Source organism: Trifolium pratense, linkage group LG4 (genome assembly GCF_020283565.1).
Source record: "Trifolium pratense cultivar HEN17-A07 linkage group LG4, ARS_RC_1.1, whole genome shotgun sequence".
Taxonomy (NCBI): Eukaryota; Viridiplantae; Streptophyta; class Magnoliopsida; order Fabales; family Fabaceae; genus Trifolium; species Trifolium pratense.
The window spans coordinates 22936835-22951229 of record NC_060062.1 but is presented as its reverse complement, the minus strand read 5'-3'; the positions used below and the strand labels follow the sequence as shown (position 1 = coordinate 22951229).

Sequence of the window (14395 nt, the reverse complement as noted above, 5' to 3'; positions counted from 1 at the left end):
ACATTGTTAGAGGAAGACTTGATGATGACAAGGATTTAGTCACTATTTCTATATGATCTCACACACATGTTAATAAAAGGTAGAAAGAAAAAATAATTAAATAATGTGTACTTTTGAAATAATTAAATGATATATATTTTTATGTGAGTGAAATTTAAATAGAGAGACGAAATTGTGACTATATAAGTATTTTTTACATTGTTATTCTATTTTGCGTATTTTTATCACTTAATTAACACTATAATTAGCTTAATTTATGATAAAATAATAAAGATTATTATTTATTTTTAAAACAAAAATTTAAATAAAAAATAAAATGGGATGGCGCTTTTTTACCATTAAAAAAAAACAAAAAATTCACAAACAATACAAATAAATAAAAATATTATATTATTAAATTATTAATCTCATACCAACTATTTTCTTGGATCTTATATATAAACAAAAAATTATTTTTAAATTCATTCAATAATCTTAGTATATATAAACAAAAAAATTATTTTTAAATTCATTCAATAATTAATATATTTTATCAATAATATAGATGAAATGTATGTAAAGAAAATTTATTGGTTGAAAAAAAGAATTAATTTTATCTATTTAACAAAATTTCAGCGGAGATCAATCATTATAACTTTGTATCTGTTTCCTCCATTTAATCTATAGATCAAATATTAAAAAAATTAATTAAAAAAACAATTTTTGGTCTTTTGTCTCTTTGTGAACATCTGTTTATTTACTATCAAATAAATTCATATTTTCATCTATGTTCTATCAAAAAATTACTATTTAAAATATTAAAAAAATTATGAACAATATACTTAGTATGAAAATATACTAGTAGGAAAACATTCGGTAAAAAAAAAAGTATATATAAAAAAAAAAACCCTAATATAACAAACAAAACTCAGCACAACAGGCTCTACTAGTTTTCCGTATCAGAATCAACAAGCTTGATTGGAGTCGCCACTCAACTGCCGGAAAACGCCGCCGGAGTTCCCATCAGAAACAGGTTTTCCTTTCTCTCCCCTATGTCGAGCGTCAGGGCGCGATCCTTTGCGATTCCCATTTTTGCATTTATTCTCTGATTTTGTTCCACAATTCAATCCAGATTTTGTTTTCTTTCTTTTCATTTTCCTTCTCAATTTAAGTTATTTTTTGTTCTGCATTTTTCAAGGCAAAGTATTATTTTTTTTATTTTTTAGTATGAAATGTTTATGTTGTGATTTTTTTTGGAATATTTCTTAATAAATATGAAATGTTCATGTGCATTTTTTGTGATTTTTCAAGTCAAGTAATATTTTTTATTTATTTTTTGATTTATTGAAGAATGAAATGTTCATGTTTGATGACTGGTTTGATTTTAACAACATTGTTGGTGTGTTTTTTAAGATTAAAAAAGGTTCATATTTAAGGATGTTTAGGGTTTTGTTTTAATAGGAATTGTGATTGCAGGGTAGAAAGAAGCAGAGAAGAAGATGAATAAGAAAAAGGTATTGGAATTGGCAAAGGGGTTCGGGGGGAGAGCAAAGAATTGCATTAGGATTGCAAGGGAGAGGGTGGAGAAGGCGTTGCAGTATTCCTACAGAGATCGTCGTAACAAAAAGAGGGACATGCGATCCCTTTGGATTCAACGGATTAATGCTGGCACTCGCGTTCATGGTGTATGTCTTCTTTCGCCATTTCTCTTCTTACTAACTCCTAATCTGTTACAATCCAATGCTTGTCCAATGCATAATGAGCTGATTAGTTTGAGAAAATGCCTTGATTTTAGATGAAATGATGAAAATACTATTTCCTATACAAATATTTGAAAACACAAAACAACGGTGAGAGAACAATGTGATATATATACTATGAAGCATAGACACCGCGGACACGAAACTGACATTGACACATCGGCACCGGTAATAGTTTGAGAAAATGAGTTAATTGACGGTAATCATGTGTCCTTGTCGGACAATTAACACGGCTTCAATTCGAAGTGTCTGTGCTGGTGCTACAAAACATATATGTGTAATTTTTAGTGAAAACAGGAAATATAAGGTGAAAACAGTGTCATACTAAACAAGCCTTAATATTTATCCTGTTTTCATCAAACATTAATTATTTTTTAACATCTTGATGGAATGATTATGATTATGGACCTTTTTGTCACTATGATACCTACATGTCTGCCAGGAAAAACTCTCCACTCCAATGGATACTTTCTATTCTGTCATGATGTTACCTGAGATTCTTCATTTTAGTATGGTTTGGAAACTTTAGAATGATTGCCCACTCCCCAGTTTTATGCTTATCTATCTCCAGTTAGCCATATTTGATTTGCTAAATCACTTTTAATTAATGACTCCTTTCCCTAGTTTTAAATATCCAGCATCTTGAAAAATTGCATGTGCTTTTGTTCGCTTTTCTCTCGTCAATTCCTTTTCACTTAAAGCTCAGTTAGTTTTAACTTTTAAATGAGCTTAGAAACAAATTGGTTGGCTTAGAAGGAAGTTTGAATTTTTAAGTGAATTTGCATCTTGTTACTCATATCGGATGAATGTTACTTTCTATCCTCTAACATCTTAATAATTAAGTGAAGCTGTGTTCTCCCTCTCGTGTTAATACTTACATTGCTCTTTTTATGTCTGAGTTATGTGTGGAGCACGGACCTACCTATTATTTTGCATGCTCTATCAGTGTGTGTAATCTTCTGATATTTCCTTGTCAATTTCTTTTGCATTTACAGGTCAATTATGGGAACTTCATGCATGGGCTGCTGAAGGAGAATATTCAACTTAACAGAAAGGTTTTGTCAGAGATATCTATGCACGAACCCTATAGTTTCAAATCACTGGTAGACATATCAAGAAATGCATTTCCTGGAAACAAGAATGTGGTTGTCCCTCCAAGAAAGGTGACCTTTTAGAGTATTTGGCACTTCAGCATTTAGAGGTAGTTTATGCAAGAATGGTTAAGTATGTTTGAGGAGTTCGGGTTTTTTAAGCTACAAATAATGTCTACAAGTGACCTATTGGTATGTTGGCATTTAGCCTTGATCAGTTTTGTATGCCTATGATTCATACTCTTGTGTACTTAACCAAATGATTTTCCCCAAGCTGGTTTTCCTTTAATTTGCTTCATTATCTGTAATATTGTACAATTTTACAAACATGAAGATTAGTTCTGATCGGCTATGGGGAACATTTGCTGCCATTAGGCTCCATCATCATAAAATAGAGATTGTTTCAACATTTGCAAAATTCCTACTTCTTTCTAAAACCAAAATTTCTACTTTTTTTCTATTCTTTTTTTAAAGAATGAAGGCAATCACAATTTTAATCCAAGAATAGTGATAAACCAAGTGAGGATCGCCACAAGATACGTAGTTTCTTGATAAGATCGAGTAGTTTCTTGATAAGATCAATAGATGGTTCAATCCAGAACCAACAAGAAGCAAAGCTTCAAAATTAACACATTGATTTTTTTTAATCCAAATTCAACTTATCTTATTCATGTTCTTGCATCTCCTATACAAAGGAATAGGATAAAACATGATTACAAGATAAGGAAATGAAAAAGTCATAAAACATCATAAATTCAGCCAATAAACTAATTACCCAAGGCTGAATAAATGCATGAAATGGTTACATGAGGAATGAGAGGGGGCTGCTGGCATGAATGATGCATGGTTGGTTACACTTTTAATTCCTCATTGAAAGGAGCTGAATAATTGAACTTTATTTCCTTTGATGATAGGCAGTGCCAAAATGCTCTTTTATTGTTTGGCAGTTCTCTTGCCTCTGCTCATTATTTACCACTTCCTCCATTGCTAACCCATTTTACACCATTAAAGAAGCTGAACTGGATCTTGAGTTCAACTTAAAAATTGTAGGGAATTCCATATGCATTCCATGAATCTTTTTGTTAAGGGATATAATTTTAGGATCACACTTCCGTTTCTAGACAGAAGACATGAATCTTTTTTGCCAAACATCTTCGTCCTCACGGAATGCTGCACACGCAGCGGAACAAAAAAAAATGCATAAACCAAAAAATGATAGCGTGTTATTACTCTAGTATTAGAACCACTAATGTTGTTACCTTAACGTTCCCTGTGTTTCAAATCCAATAACAACAAATATCTTTCTTAGAACCAAAACACCAACTCTGTATACTGTAGATTCATATCCACACGTTGTCTTGCACAATAACAACTACTACGTATTTGATAACAACAGAAAAGTCCTCTTTGAAAATGAATTTTTCATGCGAAACAAAAACACTTCCAAAAACACTTCCAAAAACTCTCCACTTTATGAATTATTATTTTTTAATTCATGTGCTAAAATATTGAATGATAAACTCAACTCTGTCGGCTCACTCAAGGACCTAGGCACTTTGTTGGACTTACTTTCTAGGAATTGAGGTAAAATCTAGGAGCTTTACTTGTCAAAAGAAATCTTCAAGATGCTAAGTTATTGACATCTCCCGTGGTGGGTGGTTCCAAACTTCCTAAAAATGACTCAGCCACTGCAATATGGCACAATTACCTGTCCTGATGTAAGCTTCTCAGTAAACAAGGCGTGTCAATTCGTAGCACAGACAACTAAAGCTCATTGGCAAGTTGTCAAAAGGATACCGAGATGAGATACCTCAAAGGTGAAAATCAGTTGGGGAGTGTACTTACAACCCAATCCTTCCTCCATTCTCATTCTCAAAACCTACTTTGATGCAGATTGGGGTTCAGACCGTGATGACAGAAGGTCTACGTGCCTCTGTATTTTCAAGTCCTAATTCAGTTTCTTGATGTTCATGGGCCAAGAAGCAACCTGTAGTCTCTAGAAGCAGCACTGAAGTTGAATACAGAAGCATGACACTGGTTACTGCTAAGCTGTTGCCAGAACAAAGCATATGGAGCTTGACTTGTGTTTTGTTAGAGAAAATGTTATAAAAAGCAGCTCAATGTAGTTCATGTTCCAGGCCACTTCCAGTATGCAGGTCTCGTAACTAAGGCTTTACGGCTTTACCTCCTGCTCATTTTAAGGCTCGGAGGTCCAAGTTCATCCTGTAATTTCAGCAACTCATCTACAGGTTGAACTTGAAGGAAAATATTAGAGATACCTCATGTGTAAATGTATAGAGAACTGCATATAGATTAGCACTCTCCGTGTAATTGACTGTAACTAACTTGATCCACATTGTAAAATGTAATCAATTCAAATAACGAAAGAATAGTTTCAGGGATTCAAAGCGTTCCATGCAACTGAATGAACTAAGTATTCATCTTCTAATATCATTTCACAAATGAATATTTATATGAATAACTATTTTACTACATAAATCGATATCTACAAATATTGACCAAAAATACTTAATATATATAGAAAAATATATAGAAAAAGCTCAGGATGACAATTATACATGAAGGTCTAATATGAGAGAATATCCTCTTCCTTGTTGCAAAAGCTACCCTGCTGAGCAACCTGTGTCTTATTATAAGTATACCTCCACTAATTTCATCCCACTATTATTATGTGAAATTATAAGCATAACTTATTTTTTCTCTCCAAAAATTAAACCAATCTTCTGAAATTTAAAGGATAATGAGTGCACTTCTACACCCTGCTCAGCTTCCATTTCAGGTATCTTTCTACAATGTCCAGTCCACTGAGTTCCTTTACCACAGGCATGGTTGCAGGCACCCGCAATTGAAATGTGGAATCAGGTTCATCCAAGTTGCTCCATGAAAGAAGCTGTTTCCTTGCTTCTTTGATAGCTGCTCTTGTTGCACAGTGAACTGAAGCTGCTAGAAGAAGGGGAGGCTCGCCAGAAGCTGCAACACAAATTTCATATTAGTTTCTCCATTAAGAATTTTAAACTATAAAATCCCATTTAATGATGAGAGAATGTTTTAGTCGTTGTAATTAAGAATTTCAAACTGATTCACATGAAGCTTTCTTGACTTCATTAACTCACAAAAACATCATGAGCTGCAACATGCGTACAACTTACAACTAACAATCCATTTTCCCATACTATTGTTCAGATAAGCTGAATTGGTTATTTTTATTGAACACCCTATTTTAAGTATAAGTGATATGAATTTATGAGGACAGAATATATCAAAAACAATTTGACTTATCCAAAGTGAAAAATGAAGCGTTTGTTATGCATGTATAAAATATCTACCTTTGATTTGTTAGTTATTGGTTGATTATACTCACTTAACACTGTACAGTGAATTGCTCACTTTAGAAGAACCGAATCCTAAAAAAAAGACTAATATGAATACATAATTTAATGCATAGCCAGAACTTTAAGAACATCTTGATCCATACCCTTTGAGGAAAGCACACGATGCTGGTGATGTCCACTGTTGAGAATTTGAACATTAAACTGTTGAGGGATAGTGTCTATTGTAGGGATCTTGTAGTTCCATGTGCCGTATGCCAGCGACAAACCATTAAGGTCTGTTTCATATTCTTCAAGCATGAAGAACCCCAATCCCTGGACGAAAGCTCCTTCAATCTGCAGGATGGTATCATATTGTTATTAGCTGATTCATTCAAGAAAACAAACCAAACTGGACCATCCCTTGCGCATTCACTTTACAGTGTTTGATTCAAAGGAGGGTACCAATAAGAACCCTCTTCTTGTTTGGTTTGAAAGAGGAGAAGAGAGAAAATAAATCTAATCTATTATTATATCCTTATAAATTAGTGTAATAGTAAATCTTTTTTGTCTTTTTCAGTTTCTCCCAACCAAGGTTATAATTGGGAAAAGGTATTAATTGGAATTAGATCTTGGATTTCTAAAACATCAATATTTTTGAAACAAAAATAGATCTATTTCTAAAATATATTCATAGCCCTCCAACTCTTATGTTGAGATAGTCCTTGATTAGGGTTGAGCTTGTAAAGAAAATATGCACTTAGCATACCTGTCCTAAATCCACAGCAGGGTTGAGACTCTGTCCACAATCGTAGATAATATCTGTTTGAAGAAATTTGGTTTCTCCTGTCAGAAGATCTATTTCCACCTGAGAAATAATTTCCACTATTTAGAACAACAGTATTTAATAATTCGACTCAGTTACTTCAATAATATGGCTCATGTGAAAATTTAAGTACGTATCATAAAAAATATCTTTTAATGAACTGACACCATTAAGGTTTGAATGTGCATAAGAAAACACTTTACCTCACTTACTGCAGCACCATAGTTAAGGTACATCATCGAGTTATTGCTGGGTACGTAAAATGAAGACGCTGATAAGTTTACTGATTGCATATATGCCTGTAGATTGATAAAATGTCAGCAACATAAAATTATATATTTTGATTTGTGGGCTAGCAAAGGAAGAAAATTAATTATCTTCCCTCAATCCCATTGCCACATTTAGTCCCTGAATATTTTCCTGATTAAAAGGGGTTAATTATAAATACTATGTGCCATCATCCACATACTACAAGACGATAACATGAAAAGGTTGAGGAACTATAGCTAGTGCACAATTATAAATACTACAATACATGCATCAATATAGAATGAAAAATACAAGTTTCTAGAACTTTCCACGGATAGCAGTGAAATTTAAACATAAATCATTTTTCCATATGGATCATAAAAATAATAAAACAGATGAAGTACTGCTTCATTCATGTTACACACACAATTAGGATGTTCTCGGAACTTTCTTCCTCAAGAGGAAAATGTATCAACATTTGAAATTAAGCTCTACTACCACCTCTGCCCCAAATTATAAGTTGTTTTGGCAATTTCACACAAATTAAGAATTGTAGTTAATTTTGTACAGGAAAGAGAAATTATGAGTGACTTTGACAAATTGTCCTTCATCAATGGCATGGGAAAGAAAAATTAAAAGAACTGAAAGAAGAGAGAGTAATAAACAGTAAAGGGTATGATGGGAAAAGAAACAGTTATGTTTCATTGATATTGTAAAGTGACTTAAAACTTGGGACATTTTTTTTTTTTGCAAGCTGTTATAATTTGGGACAGGGAGTATTACTTTAGGGTAGTGTAGCTACCTGAAGAATAAGTGCCTCCCACTTGATAGAGCCCATTTCTTCCTGCAGCTTTTCCTTGAGAGGCTTCAACCTCTCAAGTAAGATATCACAGCTAAGCCTAACTGCTTCACAGCATGCCTCTGATGTGGTGCTACCAGAAGTGAACCCCCCTTGAATCAAGCTCACTGTATCAGCTTGTACAACTCTTACTTTGTCCAAGAGACTTCCAGATCCATCACACTGAATTGTACCGAGGGCGAATGCAGCCATTTGTTTCACCTTTGTCCAGAGACCCTGACCCAACTCAATTCCTCCAACTTCGACAACAACAGACCCATCCGACAGAATACTTACTTTTCCAGGAGTTGGTCTTAGAATCAGTTGATACACAACTGGTACTCGAGAAATTCCCCTTTTTCTCCAAATACTACTTCTGTTAAACTCTTTCACCATTTCGGTTCTTTGTTCATAATTTGCAGAAACAGCTAACTTACTCCATATTGAAGGCAAGGTATACTCAAAAGGTTCGCCATAACAATGATCATAGAATGACTGAAGACTTTTGTGTGTGTGAAGATTAATGCTTCTGACAGAATCTACATCAATTGAAAGTGTAGCTGCAACATTTTCTATAACAGCTTCAGCAATAAATGATCCCTGCAATTCCCCAGGGCCCCTCATTGCAGATCTACTGGGAAGATTTGTTCTGCATACCTTTATATCAAAAGATAGCGCACCCCAGTTATACTTTTTTAGTGCAGTAATTATGTTATGTGGCAATGCTACACTTATATCCAAATATATACCAGCATTGACCAATATCTCAAGCTCTAATGCAGTAATTTTCCCATCATTCTTGAACCCAACATTGTATGTTATCTTCATGGGATGCCTTCCTCCAGCCATTATCATATCTGTCTTTCGATTTAGATACATCCTGACAGGGCGACATAATTTCTGTGCTGCGAGTGCACAAGATATAGCTGTCTGCATGATATGATTGTCACTTATCAGTGCATGGGATATATTTGTAAATTTTTATATAGTTTTCATGCATAATTTCTACTAATAAATAATTTCTGCGATCACTAGTATGATGTAAACAAAGGGAAAGGCTAAAGCACCAAATGTTTTGGGACAATTAGGAAATGAAAATGACAAAAGTACATAATGCAAATCTTAGCATGAACAATTTAGTATCATACAACACAATGTAGTTAATATTTATAGCGAGTACTGCAAAGAAGCTATTGATATTCACCCCTAAATGAGAATCTTCATTCATGAACACGAAACCGTTACAAAGATCACTTTACCAAGCACTCATGTGACCTTTTTGAAAAACCTAAACATGAAATTTTTTATTTTTATTTATAGTTTGAATTCAAATGGATATCTTCACAAGTTTCTTTTCTTCATTATCTTCTAATATCAGTGACTTCTCCAAACTACCGAAAATCCAGGAGTCATGTCTACACACTGCAATATTTATTGCTTAATGGTACTTTAACAGTGACAATGATTTAATAACTTTTTTTAAAAAGAATAATACACAACTTCATACTTACAGGAATTGCTTTTATTGCCTTTCCACCAAAACCTCCCCCAACCCTTCTTGTAATAACTCGAACATTATTTTCAGGAATACCAAGGCATCTTGCTATAGTAGAATGAGTAAACTCAGGGCATTGGCTTGAAGAGTAAACTGTAATGCAATTGTCTTCGTCTGGTACAGCAAGTGCAGTTTGTGTCTCCAAATAGAAATAATATTGAGACCCAAGTTTCATCTGGGTTTCACATTAAAACAAATAGATCACAATGAATAAGTTTGACAAAATGTAGATGATCATAATTATACAGAAGCTAACTTATACATCTGATTAGATACCAATGTAGATGATCATAATGTTGTGAAATGGGGAGCAAGAGGGGAAAGAAAGGAGAACAAAAAAATATAATTCCATGTACCTCAGCAGAAAGAATCTTGTGATCAGCCTCGGCCATTCCTTTTGATATATCACCAACATGTTTTGGGTAGAGAAAAGGAGGAACTTCAAAAAAGCTTGATCTTTTAACAGCATCTTCAACAGATAGAATGGGCGGTTCAAGATTTTCAATATCATAATCGACAATGGATGAGTTTGCTGCCATATCTGCAAGTTTCTGACTGTCTGCAACCTAAAAAATCTATTAGTGAATAATAAGGAAGTGTATACACATTAATCTCCAGAAAAATGAGGGATTCAAGAACTCACCACAACGGCCAGACGATCGCCAGCACATCTAGCTATCTCTTCTGCAAATAAAGGTTCTGTGCCAAATATCGTCTTAGCTCCAACGTTTTCCCCACCACTGGGAATGTCTTTACTTGAAATGACATCTCTTACTCCATCTAGCACCAATTCAGGGTTAAGTTTTATACTCCTTACCCTTGCTAAAGGTTTTGAACTATATATATATGCTCCATGTAGGCAATTTGGAGGCGAAGGAATGTCATCCACAAACACAGCCTCACCTGGATACGGTTCATTCATGAATATTTGATACTTGACCAGAATTGAAACAACTCTTTATGAAAAGTAATAATTGACAGACACCAAATCAGAATAAAATAAGTGCAAAGGGCTTATAGAAATCAGTCAGTTAATTAATTCAAATGTAGATGACACAAAACAAACCTGTAGCTTGTAGCGTGGCTCCCGATTTAATGATCGGCTCACCAATGGGGTGATATTCGTTTCCTGCTTCAAGGACTTGCTTCCCAGATGACAATAAAGTTGGAATTTTGTCATGATGAACTTGCTTCTGATTCTGTTTTAATTCAAAATCCTTCACAAAAGGCAAATTTGAATTTCCATTTAAGTAACAGTTGGTTACTCCGGCAGAAATTTCAATTAGAGGGTGAAAGAACTGAAAAACAAAACCAGCTGCCAAACTTGAACAGTAAGCTGTTTTTGAGTTTTTATCTTTAGGTACAATAGTGGCCGTAAGCAAGTTGACAGCTTCATACAAAATGCTAAAACTTAACAACTTTCCTGTTAAAAATTCCTCAACGTTTTTTGCTCTGATTGAATGCTTATTCCCAAAAGCACTGAAAGACAGCCTACAAGCATCTATCATAGATCCAGCAGAATCCTCGCTTGAAGACATCTCGACAAGGAAAGCAGCATTTACATATGGAAGGGCATTTCCAAGCGGTCTAGGAGAAGCTCGGTAAGTTTCAAAGTATAATCTATTTCTTTGGTCTGAAGACGTACTTCTAATAGTTTCCAAACATGGAATTTTAATACTTAAAAGCACACTTTCCAAACTTAATGGCGGTCTTTCCAGAAATTCTTCCAATGTCAGCCATTCAAATTCTGTGCCACTCATTATATGAACCATTGAATCTGCAGCAAGAAGAATTGTAACAATGTCCGATGGAAAATTGTTCTTTTGTGCCATCACCAAATTGCCACCTACACTGGCTGTATTCCGAATAAAACCTGAGGCAACTTTTCCCATATGGTCTGCAATCTTTTTAAGTATCATTACAAAATCTGAAAGAGAGTCACTTCTGCTTTCTTCCTTTAGTGCTTCAATAGCTTTAGATATTGTCACTGCCGCTCCAATTTCAATCCCTGTTTGATCCTTTTTTATATGTGAGAGCTCACGAATGCCACTTAGATCAATATACTTATCATAGCCTTTGTTATCTTTGTAATATCCCATACTTGTATTACTAACAACAACTTTTATCCTGGTTTCATTGGCATGGTTTAGTTTCCATAAGCTCTGAAGCTCCTTTAAACTAGTGGGCTTGTGCCAACGGTGGTTCTCAGAAGCCAATAACAAATCATGCTTAATATTTTTCAGAAAAACAGGAAATTTGATATTCTTGTGATCGTGATGATATACAGGCAACTTACTAACCTTCAAGCCGTTGCTCTCTCCCTTTCTCCAGAATGAGTTCAACCCGAGATCCTCCATATCAACATCAGCTGCAAAACTTTTGCAGGCATCAGCAATTGGTCGATAACCAGTGCAGCGACAAAGATTCCCTGCAATAGCCCTTTCAGCCTCAGAAACAGTAACTTTTGAGAAACCAGCGGGTGGCTCTGGACAGTTGTTCTTTTCAGCATTGACAAGAGCACCGAAGAAGGAAACACACATTCCAGGAGTACAAAAGCCACATTGAGATGCATGGAATCCAGCAAATCTTTCATGAATTGGATGGAATCCATGTTTGCTATTTCCAATGCCTTCACTTGTTGTTATTGAACATCCATGTATGCTACAAAGTAGTGTGAGACAAGAGCTTGCAGTAAAATCCTCAACTCTTTCAAGTAAAGGATCATATTTGGATATTAAAACTATGCAAGCACCACACCCACCTGCAATCAACAACGCCAAAGCATTAAGTTCAAAGTTTAAAATAAAATTGAAGACTATTTTTCATCGCTTTTTAAAACCAACGGCAAAAAAAAAGTAATAATGATAAGAGGAACCATTGTTTCTTTTCCTCAAATTTTGCAACCAAAAAAAACTACTACTACTTCATCTTTGTCAAGAGAGATTGCATTCCATATTCTTTTATTGAAACTCAGTTTATATTGATTGATAACACACTTTGTGAGTACAAATTACCTTAGCAGTAGGAAACGAGTATAGCACTGAGATTATCACAAAACAGTATGGGAGTTAGAATTTGTAATATTAATTAGCCATGTTCTATATTCGACTTCAGTGCTTGATCGTGCTACCGTTTGTTGTTTCCTAGAAGACTAGGAGATCAAATTAGGTCCACAAGAAAATTATATATATATATAGCTCTTGTCTCGCATTTCTTTGGCCCTAAACTACGATCAGAATAATCCCATTTTCAAAACATTGTCCAATTCATCTATTAGCTTTTCAATAAACAATCAAACATAAACATGTATTACAAATTATGATATCCTTAAATTCTCAACACTAATTTTTCAATTAATAATCATAATTCTAGTATATTAACCCTTTAGAGGAACCAAACTCTTCTACTTCTTCTTAGGATTCTGATAAAAAGTGTAATAATCCATTCAATCAGAAATTGAAAAATAATTCCAATAAAAATTCATTCAGAACTTCACCAAGCTAACATTCAGAATAATGAAAGTATGATATTAACCATATTCAATCAGAAAATTTTATAATTCATTAAAAGCAGTATCACAGTCAAAGTCAATTAAACAGCAAAAAAATATCAAGTCAAACATAGGCAAAAAAAAATAATGATTAAGGACCTATTTGGATTGACTTATTTTTGACAATATGAAAAATAGTTTATGCAAATAAATAAGTTTTTTGTTTATTCATAAGTTCTCACTATCGAAAATTGTATCTTCATAAGTTATTTCTTCATAAACTACCTTGATAAGCTTATAATAATACATAAAGGGGCCATTTGGATTAGCTTATTTTTGAGCTTATGCAATATAAATTAGGTTTTAAGCTATTTTATAAGTTCACACTAGTGAAAATTGTATTTTTATAAGTTATTTTATCATAAACTACCTTTGACAAACTTATAATAATACATAAAAATTGCATAAGCTAATCCAAACAGGCCCAAAAGCTTATTTATTTATTTAAGTAAGGTGTTTTTCATAAGCTGAAACATAAGTCAATCCAAACAAGCCCTGAGTCAGTATGAAGCTTATTGAAATTAAAATAACAATAAAAAAAGAATCTTTCTTCACAAAAATGAATAAATGAATCAAATAATTAAGTGAAACAGACATATAAATGTATGATTATGATATACCTTCGCCACAGCCAAGTTTAACACTCTTGAATGGAGTGTGAGTACGCAAGAATTCAAGCAAAGTGGTTGATGGGTCTATGTTGTATAGCTCAAATTTCTCACCATTGATAGCAAAAATCAAACTTGTTTGATTTTCAGTGTTGTTCTTCACATCCATACTGATTTTCAGTGAAGTACAAGTAATAATGTATGTATCTGATTTTCTATGTCACAAACTGAATTTACAAGAGAATTAATATAGAAGAATAGGAAAATGCTATACAGATGTACTAATCACTATATATGGCAAGGAATTAATATAGAAAATGAAAATTAATCACTATTCATAGATTTTCACTTGAATCAAAGATTTTCACTATATATTCATGAATCTCTCCTAAGAGTCAACTAATTAAATAAGGAAGGACAGCTCGCTCCAACAGTGTCTGCATTTATCTGTTATCTTGTACTGTTTATAATCGCTTATTGCGTAATAACCGCTTAAAGAGAGAAGAATAAGAACAAAAAAGTAATTAAAATAAGTTGAAATTATGAGAGTAGTAGCGTGGGAACATTAGTACTATGATTCCCGCCGCTTCACTCGATTCTTTACTGCCAT

General features: G+C 33.7%; 2 protein-coding genes across 3 annotated transcripts; one reads left to right on the top strand and one right to left on the bottom strand.

Annotated features, from left to right (window-relative positions):
- Window positions 1-872: 872 nt before the first annotated feature.
- LOC123921792 (50S ribosomal protein L20-like) lies at window positions 873-3248 on the top strand. 2 transcript variants are annotated; one of them, XM_045974468.1, is made up of 3 exons: window positions 873-1012; window positions 1456-1664; window positions 2735-3248. In XM_045974468.1, exons 2-3 carry the CDS (start codon window positions 1479-1481, stop codon window positions 2912-2914), a joined length of 366 nt encoding a protein of 121 aa, XP_045830424.1. In that variant the 5' UTR covers window positions 873-1012; window positions 1456-1478; the 3' UTR covers window positions 2915-3248. The 2 variants fall into 2 exon arrangements, with proteins under 2 accessions (XP_045830424.1, XP_045830425.1); XM_045974469.1 differs by having other exon boundaries at window positions 896-1012; window positions 1441-1664.
- Window positions 3249-5335: 2087 nt separating this feature from the next.
- Window positions 5336-14395, bottom strand: LOC123924029 (abscisic-aldehyde oxidase-like). The gene is made up of 10 exons (XM_045976794.1): window positions 13798-14395; window positions 10694-12388; window positions 10271-10530; window positions 9984-10193; window positions 9584-9802; window positions 8037-9002; window positions 7189-7284; window positions 6929-7027; window positions 6327-6516; window positions 5336-5821 (listed from the first exon to the last, which is right to left on the bottom strand). Exons 1-10 carry the CDS (start codon window positions 13952-13954, stop codon window positions 5604-5606), a joined length of 4110 nt encoding a protein of 1369 aa, XP_045832750.1. The 5' UTR covers window positions 13955-14395; the 3' UTR covers window positions 5336-5603.

Excerpts from the sequence above, each read along its gene's own strand:
- LOC123921792 (XM_045974468.1), top strand. The coding sequence starts at position 1,479 with ATGAATAAGAAAAAGGTATTGGAATTGGCAAAGGGGTTCGGGGGGAGA. Across the intron at positions 1,665-2,734 it reads CTGGCACTCGCGTTCATGGT|GTCAATTATGGGAACTTCAT; the intron begins GTATGTCTTCTT and ends TTGCATTTACAG.
- LOC123924029 (XM_045976794.1), bottom strand. The coding sequence starts at position 13,954 with ATGGATGTGAAGAACAACACTGAAAATCAAACAAGTTTGATTTTTGCT. Across the intron at positions 9,003-9,583 it reads AGGCAATAAAAGCAATTCCT|ACAGCTATATCTTGTGCACT; the intron begins GTAAGTATGAAG and ends CATATCATGCAG. Across the intron at positions 6,517-6,928 it reads CTGCTGTGGATTTAGGACAG|ATTGAAGGAGCTTTCGTCCA; the intron begins GTATGCTAAGTG and ends ACCATCCTGCAG.